Source organism: Canis lupus, chromosome 8 (genome assembly GCF_048164855.1).
Source record: "Canis lupus baileyi chromosome 8, mCanLup2.hap1, whole genome shotgun sequence".
Lineage (NCBI taxonomy): Eukaryota > Metazoa > Chordata > Mammalia > Carnivora > Canidae > Canis > Canis lupus.
The window spans coordinates 75,003,804-75,024,156 of record NC_132845.1 but is presented as its reverse complement, the minus strand read 5'-3'; the positions used below and the strand labels follow the sequence as shown (position 1 = coordinate 75,024,156).

Here is a 20,353-nt window from a genome sequence, read left to right as displayed (position 1 = left end):
AGTGGGTGGCTTAGGGCACCCCGAAAATAAAGAGGAAAAGAACGGAAGATCCACAGCTGCCAGAGCGGGGCGCGCACGTTAGAGAAACTGATGGGCAGGTCGCTAACTGCGTTTAGGGTAGGGCGACCGGTGACGGGCCCCCGCAGCTCAGCCTGGAGTCCTCACGCGGGCTGGGTTCAGCGTGTTTCCTCTCCGGGAGCCCGGTCTTGCAAGCACGGCTTCTTCCCTAAGGTTAAGGATGGCCATCTCACACAAACAAGCAGTTGGAAGCTGGGTTCACATTTTTTTTAATAACATGGCACAGTTTACATTACACAAGTAGGTTCCACCGATGAGAACATGCTGAAGAGTCAGTCGGTTTTCACGTGTCTTTTCACATAGGGTCTAGAAAGGACTTTATTACATACAGGATAAACAGCAAAAAGGTCCGTATAGAACAATCTCTTTACAATACTGAAAGCTACCACTACAGTTCCAGTGTACATATTCCTTGGGATTTTTTTTTTTTTTAGTTGTCTTAAAAAAAAAAAAACCACTGCACAACATCTGGAGTTCACAAAAATCTGAAGCTCACAACTAAACCTTCAGTTTACTACTAAAATAGATCTCTCTGCTTATTAGAAACAATGGTCTGTAGTTAACTTTTTTTCTTTTTTGCAAAAACAGGATAACAACATCGGATAGCACTTTAATATACTAGAAGACCAAATGGAACTAATTTTATTTCATACATATATTTTACAGTCCAGTAGACAAGATATATTGTATTTCTCTGCTAGTAAAGTCATATTCTCTCCAAATATGTAGACAAGAGGCTTAATGTATTATAAAAGTATTGTGAAGACACATGAAGGTTGATGCGAACTGAAAACCACACGCACACGCAAGACTTTGCCACTGTTCACCCTCTGTAACTCTCCACGGCTCCGAAAGGTGGACCTGCTCCGGTGATTCCCAGACTTTATTACCAACTGGAATACAGCGAGTCACATCAGGAGACATGCACCCTAACTCCGCCAGTTACTGAATACAGTGAAAAACATATCCATCATCTGAGAAAACTCGAAGCTTTCTTTCAGGATTTGTTTGGGTGTCATCAAATCTCGTTACAGAACGAGGAGGTGTGCACAGATATGAAATAGGACACACTAAAAAAAAACCGCATGGCTCCCACATGAGGTGTGTGTGAAATCACGTGACTGATGGTGACGAGATGCTGGCGACCTGTCTGTGTCCCCTGATTTTGGCATCTGACAACTCCCATCCTCCCCTGGTGGCCCCTGCCTTCGGCTTCCCCTTCTCCGGGGCTGCGCTCCCCCCGCCACCGCGGCCCACAGGCAACTCCGAAAGCCAAGGTTTCGGCCTGGGGTCCGAGCTGCAAAATCGGATTGTTTCTGTTTGAAAAACACAAGCAAGGAAAACAGAGTCATATCACGTAAGCGCTTGTTCAGGGAAAATATGACCTTAAGTATGTTGTAAATGGATTTGAAAAGGCTCCTTTGAGTCAGGAGGGCTTTTGAGAAAAGCCCTAACATTCATTGCATAGTTGAAGGGTTTAGCTGTCTATAACAATATATGGGAACGTGGCCGTAGCCGGCCACGCTCGCTGATATTAAGTCTGCAAATAGCACATTTTAAGAAGTATTAATGTATTATGTTACTTACTCTTTATCTATTTACATTTGTACAAAGTAAAGCTTTCGTCTTACCCTTTGCATATATGAACCATTAGCTCACGAAGCAATGTGTTTTTACATAACTATGTACACGGCCTTCCCTTCTCATCTGAAGGAGCTCCACACGCTGGACTGTGTGGGCTGCCCTTGGTTTTCCCCCAGTTACCACATCGGTGCGTGTTTGCCATCTTCACGGTTTTGGTTCAAATCAAAAAAAAGTTTTATACGAGAAACCAAAAGAGTTAGGGACATGAGAACAGAGGGCTTGGCTAAAAGATCTGAAAAATTTCAACATATAATATACAAAAAACATTTCAAAATCTGCACTGAGTCTGTACATTTTTTACAAGGGGAGGAGGCGGGGGCGTGCGGCCCCCAGTCTGTGTTAGCGGTCCGTTCTCGCTCGCTCTCTCGCACTCTCTCAGGTCTGGCGTCGTGTCGCTGTAGAGCTTCTCCTTCCTCTCTCATGTCCTGCTCTCCCTTACCGAGCCTCGATGTCCTTCAGGGTGTGGGAAGGCGGCCTCTCCCTCATCTCTGCCGACAGAGGAGTAGTCCTGCGGGGGGAGACCGGGCGGCCCCCCAGCGTGGAAATGAGTGGAGGGGGCGCGCTCAGCGCTGCCGTTGGAGGGGTTTTGTTGAGGAGTCCGTTCTGGTGCCCCGCGGTGGGGCTGATCCGGGGGTAGTGCATGCTGGGGAGCCCCGGGGCAATGAGGCTGGGGTGCGGCAGGTGCCCGTCCAGGGAGGCGGGGTGCACGGGGTGCAGTCGTGTGTGCTCGTAGTCCTCTCTGAGCATGTGCAGGCGCTCCCGCTCGTCCAGGTGGGCCCCGCGCTCGTGCTCCCGCCGCGGGTCCACAGATAGTGGGTGGTGGTGGTGGTGGTGGTGGTGGTTGTAGTCGTGAGGCTCTCTGTCCCTGAAGGAGCGGTCGGCCTCATAGAGCCGGGGGGTCGAGAGACGGTGCAAAGGGTCGTTCCTCAGCAGGAAGTCCCTGCCTAGCGGGTCTCTCCGGTGAATGTCAAGTTCTCGGTAGGGATCCCTCAAAGGGTCCCGGATGGGGTCCCAGTGGAAAGAAGGGTATGGGAACCGCTCTCCGCCCGGGATGGGACTGATGCCCATGAAGGGAGTCATCATGCGAGTCCTGTCCAGGCTGCTGATGCTGTTCATGGGGTGAATGCCCGTCACCCCCACCGTCATGGGCATCGACGCCAGGGGCCCCGGGTGCACGCTGGACGAGGAGCTGGGAGGAGGCGCCTCCGAAGACCGGTGGGTCTGCGGGGCCTCCGGAGGCAGGTCGTGGTCTTCTTTGCGCTCCTCCTTCACCTTAACCTCCGAGCTCTTCTTGGGGTTCTCGTAGGCCGGCTCGCTCTTGCGCTGCTCCACCTCGCGGCTGGAGGTACTGCCGGGCCTGGCGCTCTCCACCACGGGGGTCCGCACGTAGGGCGATGGCACCCGGGCCAGCTGCTTGGCCTCTTCGCCCACAGCTCGCCCCTCGTGGCCGTGGCCGTCCTTCTCGGGCAGGTGGCCCTCCTTTGCCTTGTGCTCGTCGGCGGTCAGGTCCTTGCGGGATTCTGAGTGGTCTCTCTCCCTCTCTTTGGATTTGTCTTTCTCACGAGCCTCAGTGTTCAAATGACCCCTGATCTGTTCAGCGGAGCTACGGTTATGTCCCAGGGTGCTCACCGGGAGGATAGGTGCTGGTGAAGGGTGGCTGGAGTGTCTTTTCTCAACGCTTTCCCTGGGGGAGGAAGAGGGAAACAGAGAAGCAATGAAACAGGTCGGCCGACCCAGCCAGGGGCTGCCAATGAAATGGTGGTGTGAGGAGGACAGGCTTGGGTGTGGCTCCCGTGGTCACTGAGGCAGCCGGATGTGCCCTTCTTACGGCAGAGCCAGCACCCTGATCTGACTCCCCTATGGGATGAAGTGCTGGGGGAAAGGGGAGCTGAGGGGGAAATACTTGTCTCCGTGTGTGAGATTCACATGCCCCCATCAAGACCACAGACGAAGAGCTGTTGGCAAGAGGAGATGGAATAGCACGGCCGGCGATAGCAATGTGGCCACGCAGCCCGCCCGTCTACATTCCCAGGATCATCTCGTGTTAAGAAAGCCTGACCAGCCCGAAAGCGAAGACAACCTTTCTTCCACCTTTGTGACACCACAGCAGCAGGAGGAAGGGTCTAATGTGAATGCGACGGGAGCTGCGATCTCCTGACATCGGGACGAGGGACCGTCTCCGAGTACAGGACGCAGATTCAGAGCGTTCTCGGAGATGCAGCACTCCAGGGCCTCTCAAGGGAAACCTCAATATCAGGGCTCGTGGGCTGCGAGCGCTTCTGCTTTAGGACAAGAGAGCCGTAATTGGAGAAAATGGAGGAAAGCCAGTAGGACAAGCAGGGTCCCCAGGCCCTAGGGGACAAATGGAGGACAATTTTAAGAACATCTGTGAATGGAAAGTGGAAGAATTTTAGGGGCCTGTTTGGGATGGGGGCAGACGATGCAGAGCACAGAAAGACAACAAGGCAGACTCAAAGGGGGAACACAGGGCCGGGTACGTCGTAGGGACAGCCCTGGACAGACCGGGCCAAGGCAACGCGCAAGACGCTTCATGGGCTCGGCAGGCTCACAGGCGAGGGCGGCCCTGGCCAGAGAACGAAGGAGGGCTCCCCTACAGATCCTGTTTCTAGCCAACATGCAAGGCTAAGAGGAGGAGTTTCTTTAAAAGGTAAGAATAAAAAAGAGTGTATTTTATTAAGTTTCCTGACTTTAATCCAAAGGCCATTTTGAACCCATCAAGAAAATAATGAGAACGTTGGCTCCACTTCACGGACAGACGGCCCAAAGAGAGTTCCCAGTCCAGGCTACACCCGCTGCACCCTGGCGCTTTACAGCCAAGAGCTGCATGCGAGAAGTGGTCCTCCCCATGGTTAGATTTTTAACATACTGTCTTGAAGGAAAAATGTGTTTTTTTCTTTTAGAAGACAGCAATCAGCAGCTAGAGTGACGACTTACGAGGAATACATAGTAATCTAACACGCAGTCTGTGGAGTTGAATTCTTTTAAATCACGAGTGTGCGTGTGCATGTGCGCATGTGGACCCACACACCCTATACGTGGCAAAGAAAAATTAAAGATTTGGACCATATTTGAGGCCTGAGTACCAGAAGGAGAGTGTTGTTCAGTATTTCCTATCAAACGTATCTTGTCTTTCCCCTGCTTAGCAGTTCGTTCTAAAGGAAAATCGCCTACAGAAAGAAAACAGGGACACTTGCTCAAGAGTGCCTCCAACATTCTTCAGAGAAGATACTCTGAGAGATTTTCCTCTTTAAGGCAATTCCTTTCATAGGCATGGGTTACCAAGTACAGAGCTAAAAAAATGGTTAGTCAAGGTAATTTACCTGCTGGCAAAACAAAACCCACACCAGAAATGCTTGCTGATGCTCTTCTACGTCTGGGTTAGCAAAATTTTATTAGTCGGCTGTGAGCCACGGATTCGAGTTTGAACAAAACTTGAGAAAAATATGGTGAGACAATGCAAATGTGACTTTCTAAAAGCAAACAAAAAGAGAGAGAGAGGGAGAGAGACAGAGGGGAAAAAAAAAAAAACCTATGGATGATTTAATGGACTGCACGAACTTGAAAGCAAATATGGTATTGATTCATGCTGTGTGTGTTTGGTCCAGAGCTCCAACTCGCTGTCTTGGAGAGAAAGATTGCTACTTGGATACACTAGTGCTCGCAGGGACCTCGGAGGTTCTCGGGGCGGACTGCTTCTGAGCTGGGAAGCTCTGGCTGCGCTGTGAGGGGATCCTACGGTGGCAGTGCACTACGGGGCCAGGGCCGGGGGTGCGCTCGGGGACTTTGGGGCTGGGCGAGGAGCTGAGGCCACAGGGCCAGCCAGAGCACGAGGCTAGGACGGGGCGGGGGGACGGCCCACACACGGGGCACACAGCGGGCTCCCCCAGTGGGACTCGAGAACGGTTTCTTTCCGTACCTTTCTTTGTCATCTTTACTAACAGATGAGTCTCGTTTATCTACATCTCTATCTCTGTCATGAGCTGCAGCGGACGCGCTACGCTCCAGCTCCCCTGGCTTCAGCCAGGGCGGAGGGGTCGGAAACGACGGAGGCGTTCGGTGTAGCCGGTTCCAGGGTTCGTGAGGGTTGCTAAAGTTCTGCACACTGGGGCCATCCTTGTGGCCGAACATTGAGTTGGGTGCTGAAATGGTGAAGTGGAGAACAAAAAGGTTTAAGAGAAATTATATAATCTGCTGTAATGAAGGTACTTACCAAAAAACTTTAAACAGCACTCAGAGTTAAAATGAATACATATTATGGGGAGCTGGAAAAGGAAAGGAAATTAACAGATTCATTAGAGGAGCGCTTGTCCTACGCTGGAGAGGTAGCTCACAGCTTTTGTTCTTTAACCAAAGGCGATGGGACAGGGCGGACTAAAGTCGCCAGGGACCAGACAGGTGGCCAGGGTGCCTAAAGGAACGCATCTGGTGCATGCAGAAGCCCCCGCAGGCATGCAGAAGGGGGCGCTCTCGTGGGGTGACTTGGATGAGGCGTGTTCAGGCTCATCCTCGACCCACAACCCCGCTAACGGGACGGCCACTCTTCCCACAGTGCTAGCGGACACAAGCAGGTGTCATCGAGCCCGGACGGGGCCTTGACCTAAGCAGACAGGTAAGGCCTCTGCGTGGGAGGGACTGGGAGGGCACACTTGGGGCTGCATTTTAGGCCTCCAGTGCCGGGAGAACAGAATATGTGGACGGCACAAAAGAAAACGGGTTGAGTATTCTGACTAAAAAATGAGCAGGTGTTAAAACTCTTTGGGAAAACCCACTCGAGATACTTTTTAGTAAACAACACAGTCCTCCTAGAGTACAGAGTACGAAATGCTGCCTGCACTTGGCTGGCCTCAGTAGCTAGTCCCGTTTTCCTGCTACTCTTGGTAGAGTCTCCTCAGTGCCACTAATGGCAACGGCGAGGTGAATATGTGTTTCTTCCCTGGGGAGCTGCTGCTAAAGTCTTGGAGAGGAGGGGACAGATGGCATATGGATGAGCTTAAGCAACTTTTTGGAGTTTAGTCGGTGACAGCGCCTCTCCTGACGCTCAGTAACCTCCAAACACCATGTTAGATGTCAATGCACCCTTTCCCCTCGCTCTACTTGTGGACCTGCTTTTCCGGGTATAACCTAATCTGTTTCCCAAGAGCAGAGTTTCCTTTTAGCTATAAAGGTCTGGAGCCACAGACAGATCAGAGGAGACACAGTCCAAGGCGGATTTTTAAAAAGTTAGAGGTACTCACTAACTGAAGGATTTCCAAGTCCCCCGAAGGCATTGCCACCAACCGCTGCGAGGCCAGTGAATGTAGACGGACGGTTAAAAGGCTCTGCAAACATATTGGGAAGAAGGAAATGGTTGCAGGAGTGGGCTGACAGAGGTACACAAGAGGTTCCCAGGAGTGGGGAGGCCCTAGGGACCCCTGCCCCTCGCTACACGCAGACCTGACCCTGCTTGTCCTATCATGTTGTGCAGGAGGTTCTCCCTGGGCTTGGGTCTGGGCAGTAGTTAACCAAAACATTTACGGGAGCTGTTTTTTTCCCCAAAACTGTGCACTTTGCCCCACTCCTCCTATGCCATGTGGGGAGTATCACTCAAGCCACAGCGTCCTAAGATGCCCCCAGTCCTGTCCTCTCTCTTCAGGGAAAGGAGTCTGTAGGCTCTACAAGAACAAATCAGATGAACGTTTTAATATTAAAATCTCTCAGTGATGAGACCGCATCTGTGAAGACACCCTTTTGTTTCGTGTACCACTGCCTGCGCCTACTCATATGCTCACAGAAAATACCCAATAAATAAAGGCCCCAACTAGAGCATGTACCCTTGCTAGGAAAAGACAGATTCGCAGTGAAATGTGAGGGGAAAACGAAATAGCAGGTCGTGTCTCCTCGTAACATCACCTTGCCTTTCCTTCCACCTCCTGGAGGTGCCCTCGAACATGGGCCAAGAGTTCACCATCTGGCTCCAGCGGGCAGGCCAGGAGGTACCGGGGCCTGACTCCTTCCCACTGCACCATCAGTCACCTCAGACAGGATTGCGACTTTAAGACTACAGTTGGCATGAGAGGCGCTGAAACCCTGATGATGGCAGGCAGGTGTTCACACTTCTACAAGAATGCCATCATCTCCCTAATACGTCCCTGAGGTGTCTAGGACGATGGCCAACCTCCCACGAAGTGCGGCAGGAGCGCGGCAAACAAAGGGTTTTTTTCTGAGATGCACATGTCATTTCCCATCACTGATGGCAACTCACCCAGGTGAGCGGCAGGGTTAAGGAAGTTGCTGTGATGGGGGGGTGGCCCAAAGGGGGTCCCAGTTGGATGTGCAGCACCTAGAAAGTCAAACATGACAAAATCAGATTCCACAGAACGCCGACCCTTACCGCGCAAATGGCCCCTAGTTACCTGAGGGCCCTGTGAGAAAGGGGGAGTGACTATGTTAACATAAGGACATGGCTGAAGTCCATACGGGCAACACACCTGGCAACCATAGGTTTTATGTTGGGTGGCAGGAAGTAAGTCATGCCCATCTTCCAAATTGGGCTGGCCACCACCAAACAGAAGTTGTTACTTTTAAAAGCCACGGACACACAGTTTTGGCAGAATGGAGAAATATCGCAAGGGCGGGCAGCGGGGGTGATCCTACAACCAAGTAAGTTTGAGGCTCAAACGTCAAGTTGCAAAGTGTGAAGCACGGTTCTTCACTGGAGCGGCTGGAATGTTCCTGGGCTCACTCGTTCTCAGAAAGGGAAACATTTGGCCACAGGATACTTTCTTCGTAGGGCATTCTGGGGAGCAAGTTTTTCACTGTGTGAAACACCGATCTGGAAAACACATTTTATAATCCTTGGCTCGGGAGTGGCTGTTGTGCAGCGGCGTGTCTGGGCGGCCTGGCTCCGGTCCCTGCAGGGCCCCCTCCCCGAGGAACATGTTAGCCATCACGGGCCCATCTGGACGGACAGCACAAGACCTGGCCCGACAGAACCCGTGACTGTGAGCTGCATCGGGTTATGGGAGATGAAGTCCTCCAAGCAGCTCTCCTCTGGCTTCAGTGCCAGGAAAAGCTGCTTTATTCCTGTGTGCGTAGACACCAACAATCTTCTAATGGACTCTATCTGCCCACCAGGGACCTTAGTTCAAGTTCCACAGTCTTCTGTCCATCAGTTTCCCCGTCCACATCTCCTGTACTGTTATGTTTTTTGCCCTAAACACTATATATAGAAGGTGCTACATCACCCTTGTCCTGGAGGAAGGTGGGAAGGGAAAGGGAGAGAGACGGAGACGCAGGGTGCATGCACGGGAAGCAGCTGGGGGATGAGATTCGAAAAAGCCAAGGACATTCGACTGGCTTCTTCCAGTGCAGCCAAGAGTGGGGCAGACAGGCTCTTGGGGTGGCAGGCTCGGCTCTAGAGCAGATCGGCCAGGGTCACCCGAGGGAGCCTCTTGAGCTTATGTCAGGCTGATTCCCAGCAGGCTGCTGAAAGTGGCTGAACCCAACACATGTGTGTGAATTATACACACTGGTTCAAAATATCCCCAAATTACCATCTTGGGGCAAAATCCAAAACTGCTTATACTGAAAAAGATGACCTTCCAGAAGGGATGTATACACGGGGCCTCAATGAACTGACTAACCACTCCAGTCTCTTGCATTTTGGCTGAGCTCCTATAAACAAGTATGAACTCTCTCAGGAAAGCAGACCGAATGGGGGAGTGTTGTCCTCTCGCACACCCCCCCCCCCCATGCCCTACAAACTCAATTTATGTTCTGGATTACTGTTCCCTGCATTCCAAGGCCTCGGGGGCCCCAGCTGTGGAGGTAGCCATGGAGCCCAAGAGGACATCCGTTACAGTTATGGGCACTCAGATTTGGAAGGCACCTGGGGAGTCATCTGTTTGGCCCTAGAGGGTGACTTCGGCTCTACCCAGGCAGCGCAGAAATGATACTCCGTCTCTACCAAGAGAACACAGCCCAGCGTATTCATTAGGTGTCAACAGTGTTGCCAGCTAAATAAAAATCTGGCCGCACGCTGTCTGTGTAGTACAAGCTAATTAATGCTTCGATGAAGATCGGAGCCTTGCTCAGCCCGGGGCCTCCAGGGGTGCCTTGCAGTTCCAGAATTATTGAAGCAAAAGAAGCCAATTCATCCGCTTGGCTCAAGCGGAAGCCAGGGAGAAATCTCTCTATTTCTCTCCAAAAATTGCTCTTAATGTAGCTCCGTCTCAGAGCCTAGGTGCCATGGTAACAAAGCTTTCAAATATGTCCCTAGACAGAACCGACAGAGCGAAACCAGAGACCTTAGCAAATTCTATCTACCCTCAAGGGTGATTCACTTGCTTTGGCAACAAGGCCCATTTTAATGATGACTTCTTGCGATGGGGGAGTCTCTCTCTTTCTGAATGGCAGAGCCTCAGGTCAACCAAAAATGAGTCTTGGGTAAAAGAAGGCAGCAGGCAGGATGGATGTGAACCCTGTTCCCTACGGACCAGAAGCAGGGAGCCCCGTGAATATTTATGTCCAGAAGAATCAATTCTACTTTGCAGGCGGAATGCAGTGAGCAAGCTCCTCAGCAGAACGAGCTCGGCGTCACCACCTGCCAGTATTAACGAGTGCAGCTCTGTGCGGCCAACTAGCTTTAGAAGGACTGAACAATAAGGAGTGATGCCAAGGGGGCTGTTCTTATTTCCTGATACTCCTTATGGCCACTGCCCTCTGTGTGTATGTACTTGGAGTGTAAAGGGGTGGGGATCTGATCTCATGAGGTGACCCCCAGTTCCCACCACCCCCACTTTGGCATACCTACGAGACATTCAGGAACGTGTATTTTCAGAGGTTAATGAGCCGTAGGAGAGGAAACCCAGCAACCAACGCACTGACCCTCCGCATCACGGACCATACTACAATCAACTCTCTTGTTATTTCTTCATCCTCAGACTCTCGAAAAAGAGCACGACTGAGCATCATGGTGCAGAGCTACCGAGTACAGGAAGGACAGTCCTTACCGATTCCTGGCTCGGTTTCCTTTCGCTGTGCCCTTGTAAGCTTTCTGATCTCTTTCAATAGTGTCTGACATGCTTGTGAGTTATACTGGTTTAATATAGAAGCAAATAATGAGCTGAAGCAGTAGGAGTCCCAGAAGAGAAAGATGATCTTTTTTCCTTCTTTAATGAAAGTGGGCCTATCAGTGAAGAAGGGTCCATCTCCCTAGATGTACTGATGCTGCCTTACAAGCTGACATAAATTGTGTTTTTTTTTGTTTTGTTTTAGGGGGGGAGGGATTGAGTGGTGGCCCAGAGCAGTAACATAATTTATTTAACTACTTGTGAACTGTATTTCTCAGCTCCTTCCTTGAGCTCTGAACTCACCAGCGGCAGAGAACAAAGTTGAAGGCCGGGCCAGGTCATGGGGGTGGTGGATAGCTCCAAAGAGACTGGGGCCCGGGGGGCGGCTCAGGAACTCAGGTTTCAATCCGAAGTCCAGCTTATGAGGATCTGACTGCATCTGTTTCTAAAGCAGCAAGGGGAAAAAGGAAAGATAAAACCCAAGATGAATGGCAGGAAAGACAGTTATCAAAGAAAGAGGCAGAAACCAGGAGAGAAGACTGTGAACGCTGCTTTCAGGCTCCGCACTGGAGTCAGGTTCAGGTTTACAAATGCTGTGAGAAGAGCCACCCATGTGCCACTTCATCCCCAGATTGCTGAAGAGCAGGTCAGCCTATGAGGGGCCAGAGGTGCCTGCCTCTGGACGGTACTTGTGCACAGTCTTGGAGGTCTTATGGCTTGAGGAATACAACCATATCCTATTTATTCAAACTACCGCCCCTCCAAAGTAGCTTATTATTCACCGTAAAGGCCCATCTTAGCAACTTTTTAAATGATAGTATTTTAAAGCTCATTTTATTAGGAATTCTGCATGAATAATCTGCTGTGCAAATTAATTGTTAATGACTCTTTGCTATACTCTAATAGATCACAGTACATTAGTAACTGGAAGTGATGAAGAAATATTTGCATGACTACAAGCTAATTTTCAAATGATCATTGTTACATCTTAAAAGAAAACACTACCACCAAAAACAAACAGAAACAAAGTAGGGATATTCTTTGAATGCAGGGGGGTCTTTTCCCTATGTCCCACGACTACCCGAGGAAGAGATCAGCCCAGCCCAGGGAGCCATCAAGAACTGCTCTGGCTGTGAAGCACTTGCCAGCAGCTGCCATTGCCCTCTTTCCACCCGGTTATTTATATACACACACACACACACACATATATATATATATATATATATATATATATATATATATATATATAAATATACATGTATATCTCCCCCACCTTGGAGCTATTCTCAGGTCACCCTCCTCAAAGGCTGTAGAGACTAGCTCATCATTTCCTCCCTTCCTTACCCTGGCATCATTTTTGAGGCCAGTAGCCCTCTCGAGCACGGATGCCCATGTTCTTAATTGTCAGCCACCTTCTCTCTAAATCTCACGCCTCCTCCAACAAGCATCACCAACCACCCAGCCCGGCCCGGCCCGGGCCTGACGCTCCGCTTCCCTCCCCCTGCCACCACTTCTCGACCTAGTGGGCTCCCATCTGTGAATACATGGCCCTTCGCCTGTTTCTGACTCATTTCTCTAGTCTCTTAGACTTGACTGATGCTTACATCCATTTGGGCTCGTGCCACCTCAAACTCCCTCATGTCTGCTCTAAACACAACCCTGAGGATCCCTGGGTGGTGCAGCGGTTTAGCGCCTGCCTTTGGCCCAGGGCGTGATCCTGGAGACCCGGGATTGAATCCCACGTCGGGCTCCCAGTGCATGGAGCCTGCTTCTCCCTCTGCCTGTGTCTCTGCCTCTCTCTCTCTCTCTCTCTGTGACTATCATAAATAAAAAATAAAAAAATAAATAAATAAATAAAAAATAAATAAACACAACCCTGTCCCATTCTGTATAGTGAAGTCCACAAGGAGGCACCTGAGCTAGCTTGTGTGAGCATCAGAGACAAGAGAAGTCAGTCTGACATTCCTGCATTGCAGGAGGCTGCAATCCCACTCATCCACCCTTCCTACTCCACAAAAAAACCTACCTGATTTCTCCAAGCTGGAAGCGACATCCCTTGAAAGCAGGCAGCATGCTCACAGGGTTTTAGGATATGCTCACTACTGAATGCTAAGCAACTAGACACCAGATCAGATGAGTGCCCTTAGAGCCTGGTACATTAAGTAATCTGCAGGTTGTAAGCTCCCTCAAGAAATACTTGGGGAGGGGGCACTGAAAGAATGAGGAAATGAACATTACAGAGAAAGGGGACAATGTAATTTCTGCTCAAATCCACAGGGAACACGCTTGTCCAAGCTCCACTATAAAGTAATAGTCAAACCCCAAACCAAAGCTTCTAATTCACTATAAATCTATAAAAATCTTTTGAGTGCCTCCTTTAATTTGGTTGCCAAATTATTTAGTGCTAATATTGCACGGTACACAGCACAGTTCCATTAACCACAACTTAGGTCCATGAAGCAAAATGGAGCTTGGGGATTACAAAGAGTTTGCTGGGAAGGGAGGATAAGCAGCCATCTCGTGTGCAAGGGTCTTCCTAATTGAATTGAGATAATGAAACTTTTAGTCACTGGGGACACCTTCATGGAAAAGAAGTTGCTAAAGTGGCACATACAACATCTTTCATTGCTTTTAACCAAAGGAGGGCGTGCCTTACCTACTGTTCCGCTAACCACATCATCCAGAACAAAAAGTGAATTGAACTAAGCATCAAAATCTAGTTAGCCTTCCAAGCATATGTATTTGCTAACGAAGCTAAACCATAAGGTTTCTAATTAAACCTCACTGAACAATAAGGTAAAAGTGAGCAAAACTCACTGATGGGATGTTAGGAGAAAGAGCAGGTACTTAGCCCCAAAGCAAAATATTTTAGTGACCTCATTTACTGAGGTTGGCTTTTTAACTAGGTTGGTTTTTATTTATTTTATTTTAAGATTTTATTTATTTAGTTGAGAGATAGATGGTGAGCATGGCGGGGGGTGGGGGCGGGCGGGCAGGGGACAATGAGAGAAGGAGAAGCCGACTTCCCGTTGAGCAGAGAGCCCGCCTCGCCTTGGGGCTCGGTCTCAGAACTCTGGGATCATGTCCTGAGCCAAAGGCTCAGCCAAACTGAGCCACTCGGGCGTCCCTAACTAGGTTTTTTTTTTTTTTTTTTTTAAATCATGTTAATCATTAAAAAACAAAACAAAACAAAACATTTCTGTGATGACCAGCTCGCCGTTATCTATTGGCTTCTTTTCTTATGCTCATGATGGCTCCCAAATGCTGTTAGGTGGAAATGCTTGTTGGGGAGAGGATTAACTGAAGCTCATTGGAATTACTGAACTGGCTGTTTTTTCTCCCTTTTCTCGGCACAGTTACACCAACAGTAAATACCCAGACAGTAAAATCTGGACTTGTCAGTTACTTTGGTCCTTAAGTCAACCAGTGATGCCTTATCTGGTCATTTGCAGAAAGCTCTTAACCTAATCCCTACTGTGCCGTAAATGCCTGGTATGGACCGTATTCATCTGTATGATGAAAATACAGACAAAAGCTTAAGTAAAATTATCTGTGGACAGATAGGGTAACGAGTAAGAGGTGGTTCTGGAAGGTACTGACTTTATTTTAACCTCTGTCACTGGTCATCAAGATGACGAACGGGCGTGCTGAAAGGTCACTGCGACACTACTAGAAGAGAAATTCTTAATAATACACATCACTGATGGAAGTTCGGTAATATCACATAGGGTCCAAGTGGCTCTGTCAGCTTTTCAAAGTCATACAATAAAAGAAAGCACCAGTTTGGGGCAGCTCGGGTGGCTCAGCAATTTAGCGCCGCCTTCAGCCCAGGGCGTGATCCTGGAGACCCAGGATTGAGTCCCATGTCAGGCTCCCTGCGTGGAGCCTGCTTCTCCCTCTGCCTGTGTCTCTGCCTCTCTGTCTCTCATGAATAAATAAATAAAATCTTAAAAAAAAAAAAAAAAAAAGAAAGCACCAGTTCTCACAGAAATGAAAACTTCCATGTATAGCTCTTCTCAGATACTTGGTATTTTCCATATAAACACTTGGTTGCTATTATTAGATAACCAAACCCTCCCTTTTTTTTTGAAGGATTTAATCTATGCGTAAGCTCTTTGGATCAATATGATGACAAAATCGTCTGAAAAGATAAAACTCGGGGAGTTATTCCTTTCCTGCCATTTTGTGGGTGGTTTCCCTAATGAATAGGAAGACTTCCCAACAGCGTTTCCAACTTGATCCTTCCTGCCAGCAGGTCTTTAGGAGCTGTTTAAATGCCTCCTCTGTCAGGAGATCACACACCCACATGCCCCGGTCCCCATCAGACCCGGGACGCAACACTGACCTTGACTTTCTGTTGGTGGTGATAGATCTGCCAGGCGATGTGAACATGCATAGCACACCACTTCCCTGGTTTCTGGAACAAAACAGAGGACCGCGGTCAGAAGGAAGATCTGGCCGAGAAAACCGTCTCCAACTTCTCCAAAGCTTTTCAGCAGATGTGGGCTGCAGAGGCTCTTTTGCACGGAGCAAGATGCTCAGTGTCCTCCACACCTCCCTCAGCCAGGGCCTGCCACGGTCCAGGAGGCCCCATCCCTCCTCCCATGGAACCCGAGCTGGCCGACACTGCTCAGAAATCCGTATTTGACCAAGACCTCCCCGGTTGCCAGGGACAAGATGGCAAAAGCCTGAGCCCCACTTTGTGTCTCTTCTTTCTTTTCTGGTGCCAGCTGGCAGACCTGGGAGAGTGGGAAGCCCTACTTAACAAATGCGGCCATGCTACGATGCAAATCGGCTGTTCAGAAGAGCTAATTAGCGAGTGTCTGTGAATAGGTTCAAAACAAGAGAGGCTACAGAAGAACCTGTATAACCTCCCCCAACGCTGTTCTGTCTTAACCCCTAGAGCGGAACAAAGAAATTCATGTTTTTATTGGAGCCCAGTTCCCATGAGAGCTTGCTAAGACTCAACTACCCATTCATGTTGGTGGGTGCCGTTCATTCCCAAGTGAGAGAAGAGCGCTCGACCTGTGTTTCTCATCATCAGCTCATATCTTGCTTTCCGACCAGAGTAACTGAGTGTGCTGTCTTACCACCCAGAGCGGGGGGACCACGTCTTTCTAGATCAAGGGGCTGTTTATGAAGCATATACTTAAATCTAAGTCTGATTCAGTTCTCTTCTAATGAAATTTCATTCGAAATCCCCTATGTGATAACACAGTCCTCTCTTTCTCGTTTCTCTTTGGAGAAACTGAATTACTGGATTATATGCACCAGAAATGGGTTAAGGAGAGCAGAAAATCTCTCCGTTCATCTTCCAACCGACCATCCATCATTCACACCCTACCCCCCAGCACCAAGTAAGTCAGCGTTTATTCAGAGGTCATCTCTTGGCCACTCTCCAGACCACTGAAGACGTTAACAAACTAATGCCTATAGTCTCCCTCTTCTGTACAAAAGGAACAGGTTGGATGGCTGTGAAGGTCAACGTCACTTCCTACAGAACGAGGTAGCCACCAGCCAAGATAAATAGACCATGGGTGTGTGTGTGTGTGTGTGTGTGTGTGTGTGTATCTGTTAGATGTGGAAGACACAGGACAATTCGGTGAAATCCTAATTTCTGCCCGTTGCTTCTGTCCTCCTCCATATGGTTCCCCTACTTGTCAAGCCTTTTAGCAGCACTGCCACCCAGAGACTCTGACCCAGCTGCCTGTTTTATCTGTTTGCTTTCCCTCAATGGCCTGGCTTCCTCCAACATGCAAAGCAACCCAATTTAGGACATTTTCAATCACACTACCTAAAAAGGCCGGCCCCTGTCATCCCAACATTTTATTGCAACATTTCTATGGCTTGTTTCCTTGTAATGGATTTGTATTTTTAACCTGCAGGGAGTCAAACAGAGGTTGCAAAACAGTTCTAGAAGAAGCTTTCTTACCCTTAACATAGGTCTGAAAGGATCTGTCAACTGTGAAGAGAAAATGACAACTTGGTTACATGCCTGTCACTCAAACAATTGCTCTAATTAACAAATTTGTAGTGCTTCATTAGGAGGGGAAATTAAAATGTTAGAATTTTACTTTTAAATGAAGCCCTTTTAGAGAATAATTAACCCATTTTCACACTATCAAAAGTGCCAAGCGGCCCCTCCCCCACTTCACAAGCCCTGGTACACCCACACTGACAAGCCCCCGACCAAGTTTAATCAATAGCAATTTGCCCTCGGGCGACATGATTTGCTCACATTACACATCTGAGGAGTTCCACTATCTTGAGTGGTCCACCCAAGCCACACTGCCCAGGTTCTAAGGGAGGACAGGACGGCCTCCAGCCCGCAGACCTGTGAGGCTGGGTACTGACGGGGACCCCAGGAGAGCTGTCCTCTCCAGACACACGGAAGAGCGGGGCTGTCTTTGCCAACACACTTAGTTGGATGACTGCACGTTACTTAGAGGTTATGAGATCTTTTTTACAAGTTCACTAACCATCAGAAAAATACTTACATGGTTGAGTCATTTTAAACTTCTACCTAACTCTGGCCATCAATTTCTGACTGCCCTTACCCAGGGAAAAAGACAATATTGTCAAAAGTCATCATCTGTCCACATTGACTGCAGAGACGAATGTAAATAACAATCCACCAGACAAGACCACCTAGTACTGTAGAGAACTTCCGACGCTTTTAGAAAGTCAGTAGAGGTGTGCACTGTGAACGAGTGACACAAGGAAAGCACAAGGGATGTTTTCCCGAGATCCCAGGAGGATGCTTTCCACACGCAAAGTAGAGGGCCAGGAGGGCTGTGTAATGCAGTAACCTCCTGACCCCCAGAGGGCAGGGGAAGTGTCCTGTGACTTCCAGGAATAAAGATGCTTAGTGCTTTCCCATTCCAAACATTTTACAGCTGCTTCTTCTGGGTGACAGGAATTTTAGGAGATGTAGACAGAGATCAGCCGAACAGAAGCTACACAAGCTAACAGTGTCCACTTCCTGGACTTGAACCACAGGCCATTTGTCTTCTCTCCCACTGGCGAGTCATTCCCCATTTGTCGCTTAGCCACAATGGAGCAGGGGAGATTTTGTTTTCTAAGAATGACTGGCATGTTCTTCCACAAACTAGATGGAACAGCTAAAAGAGCAGCGAAGCTGAGAAGGCGCATGCTCCGGGCTGGCTGTCCCGTGTAAATACACACACCTTGGTGTTACCTGCGACCTGGTCTGACTTTTCTACGTACCCTCGGGTCCTTTTGGAGCAGAGTGTGTGGGACTGTCCCAGGTCGAGCAGCAACATCGATAGGGTTGGATGTCTACAAATTAATTAGACCACAGCTTAGGAAGCACATTAACACATGACTGGAAAAAGCAGGTTCTTTCTTTCGTTCAAAATTAAAGAAGCCAAATGCTGATTTTGTTTCATTCTGGAATACAAGAGTTGGCAGATGCATTTTCCCCAGTGATCCCACATGCTCTTCAAGAGAACCTGCTCCCTATTTCCTCAAGGGACCCTGGACCAGAGTCTGCTGTGTCTAGCATCTCACTGCAATAAAAAGTACAGGACAAAAAAAAAAAGGGGAGGGGGGAGGAACGCACTTACACACTGAGCACGGCCCCCAGATCCCCACCTCCTTCTAGTTACGGATGGCCCTGTCATGGCGTTTTCTGCTTTATCATCAAGCATTCTAAGCAATGCCTGAGTGAACATCATTGCATTGTGCTGTATCAGGTGCTTCTCATCAGAATAACTGAAAGCGTTTCACAGACATTAAGCTAACTCTAAATTTTAACTGGCAGACAATAACAGGGAATTATGCTCAGTAATTACTCATTAGCGGTGGTGGAAATGGGACAAGAGGACCTAATTTAGGGACCGCACAGATCTACTATTAAATGATTTCTGCAGTCAATCTGCCTCGTCTGTCCTACGCCGCCACCATTCTTAAATGTCATTTGTAACAATAACCTTATCTGCGGGCTTTTGTCCTTTGAGTGTATAGCAACAATAAAAAGCCTACTTCCGGCGCACAGTCCTTACTTCCTAGCGGATGAAGGATTCAGAAGGCTTTTTTCACCGCATATTTTAAGAAATCACAACTCCTGTGACTCCCCTAACACCAGGAAGCTAATGCATGTGGGAAAAGAGCTCAGGTTTAGGCACAAAGCTTGCCTATAAGGAGAAGGATGAAAAAAAAAAAAAGAATGGAAGAAAGAAAGCAATCAGCTGCTGTACAACTAACGATTAAGCTGGGGTTGTTAAAAGCCTGATTTGCATACATATGAAGAACTCCGCTAATGAACTGCAATCTACATATTCAATCAGTAAGACGGCCTGGAAAGGCCTATTTCAACACCAAGAGAGACACTTTCTTGCCCAGATGTAGATTTCTGTGTGATTGGATAATTGTGAGTGAGGGAAATAGTCTAATTTATTAAATGACCTAGCAGTCTGTTTGGGGAGGCGCGAGAGATTTGGTGCAAGCCAGAGGGGACAGACCAGGGTGGGAGGGAGTAGTGAACAGCAGCCGACCAGGGGAAAGGGGCTGCAAAATCACCATCATTTCATCCCCAGATAGGAGGGCTGGCACATGGCCATCAGGAGGGCCCCAGGTACAGATAACCTGGCCTGTAAGCCAAGGTACCAAGTAGGTAAATGTCATTTCTAAGGTGCAGCTGGTCCCACCCCCAAGACTTTTAAATTTCTTTTCCTAGTTCTAGCTTTGAGGCAACATGCCTTTGGAAATGCAAAACGCGGTCATCCTGGGTGACTCTAGCCCCAAACTGGTGTCTTCTCTTAGATATGAAATGGGGAGGGGAGAAGGGAAAAAAAAAAAAAAAAAAAAGGCAAAGGAAACCTAAATCACACAGAGCAAAATTTCCTACTTTAAAAATCTGAGAATGGTTACTAACATAACTCTGTTTCGCTTTTGTGTAAAGTCGGGACTATAGTAAAATCACATAAAGGGAGGGTGTTCTGAGAATCACTCAATTTGACCTTCGGAGACAACTTGAACCCAAACCAGAGGTGAACACTGACTAGGTGGAAAAGAATTTAGTTATTGCGAAGGGCAAAAGGTTAATTTCACACTAGGCTGTTAGTCTTGACCTTGGCCAAGTGTGACCATGGCTGAGAAAGGATGGAGGCAGGGCAGACACACATCTAAGGCGCGGAATGGGGGAGATGAATAGGAGCATCTTCCCTTTGCACAACCAGAAGGATGACATTGTAAGTTTGGACCCGGTCTATTCCATGCTATTCAAATCAATAAAGGCTCAGCTTTGTATCCTCGCTAATATGTACCCCAAGGACAATGTGGTATACACATATCTGACATTTTGTACATCCCCTGACCAGAAGCTTATGTCCACAATACTGGGGTGTGTGTGTGTGAATATGTGTGTGTGTGTTCCATATATTTTAAAGATTACAGGAAATCCTAGCTCAACTGAGATTACATGCATAGTACAGACTGAAAATTAAATTTGGGCCGAAGTTTAAAACACAAGGGGCTAGCAAAACAAAACAAAACAAAACAAATCTCACTGTATTCCCGGTGCCCACTCTGGATTGGAA

The 20,353-nt window shown here is 48.5% G+C and overlaps 1 protein-coding gene across 13 annotated transcripts in view; it reads right to left on the bottom strand.

The window, feature by feature from the left end:
• Window positions 1-271: 271 nt before the first annotated feature.
• The window catches only part of AUTS2 (activator of transcription and developmental regulator AUTS2), a 1,131,932-nt gene continuing 1,111,850 nt past the window's right edge, over window positions 272-20,353 (bottom strand). For all 13 annotated transcript variants that reach the window (XM_072837546.1, XM_072837550.1, XM_072837545.1 and 10 more), the window contains 8 exons: window positions 18,021-18,092; window positions 16,726-16,755; window positions 15,139-15,210; window positions 11,097-11,238; window positions 7,985-8,062; window positions 6,978-7,061; window positions 5,660-5,882; window positions 272-3,406 (listed from right to left, as the gene is read on the bottom strand). In XM_072837546.1, the coding sequence (XP_072693647.1) occupies window positions 2,158-3,406; window positions 5,660-5,882; window positions 6,978-7,061; window positions 7,985-8,062; window positions 11,097-11,238; window positions 15,139-15,210; window positions 16,726-16,755; window positions 18,021-18,092 (1,950 nt within the window). In that variant the 3' untranslated portion in view covers window positions 272-2,157. The remainder of the gene's footprint in view (window positions 3,407-5,659; window positions 5,883-6,977; window positions 7,062-7,984; window positions 8,063-11,096; window positions 11,239-15,138; window positions 15,211-16,725; window positions 16,756-18,020; window positions 18,093-20,353) is intronic.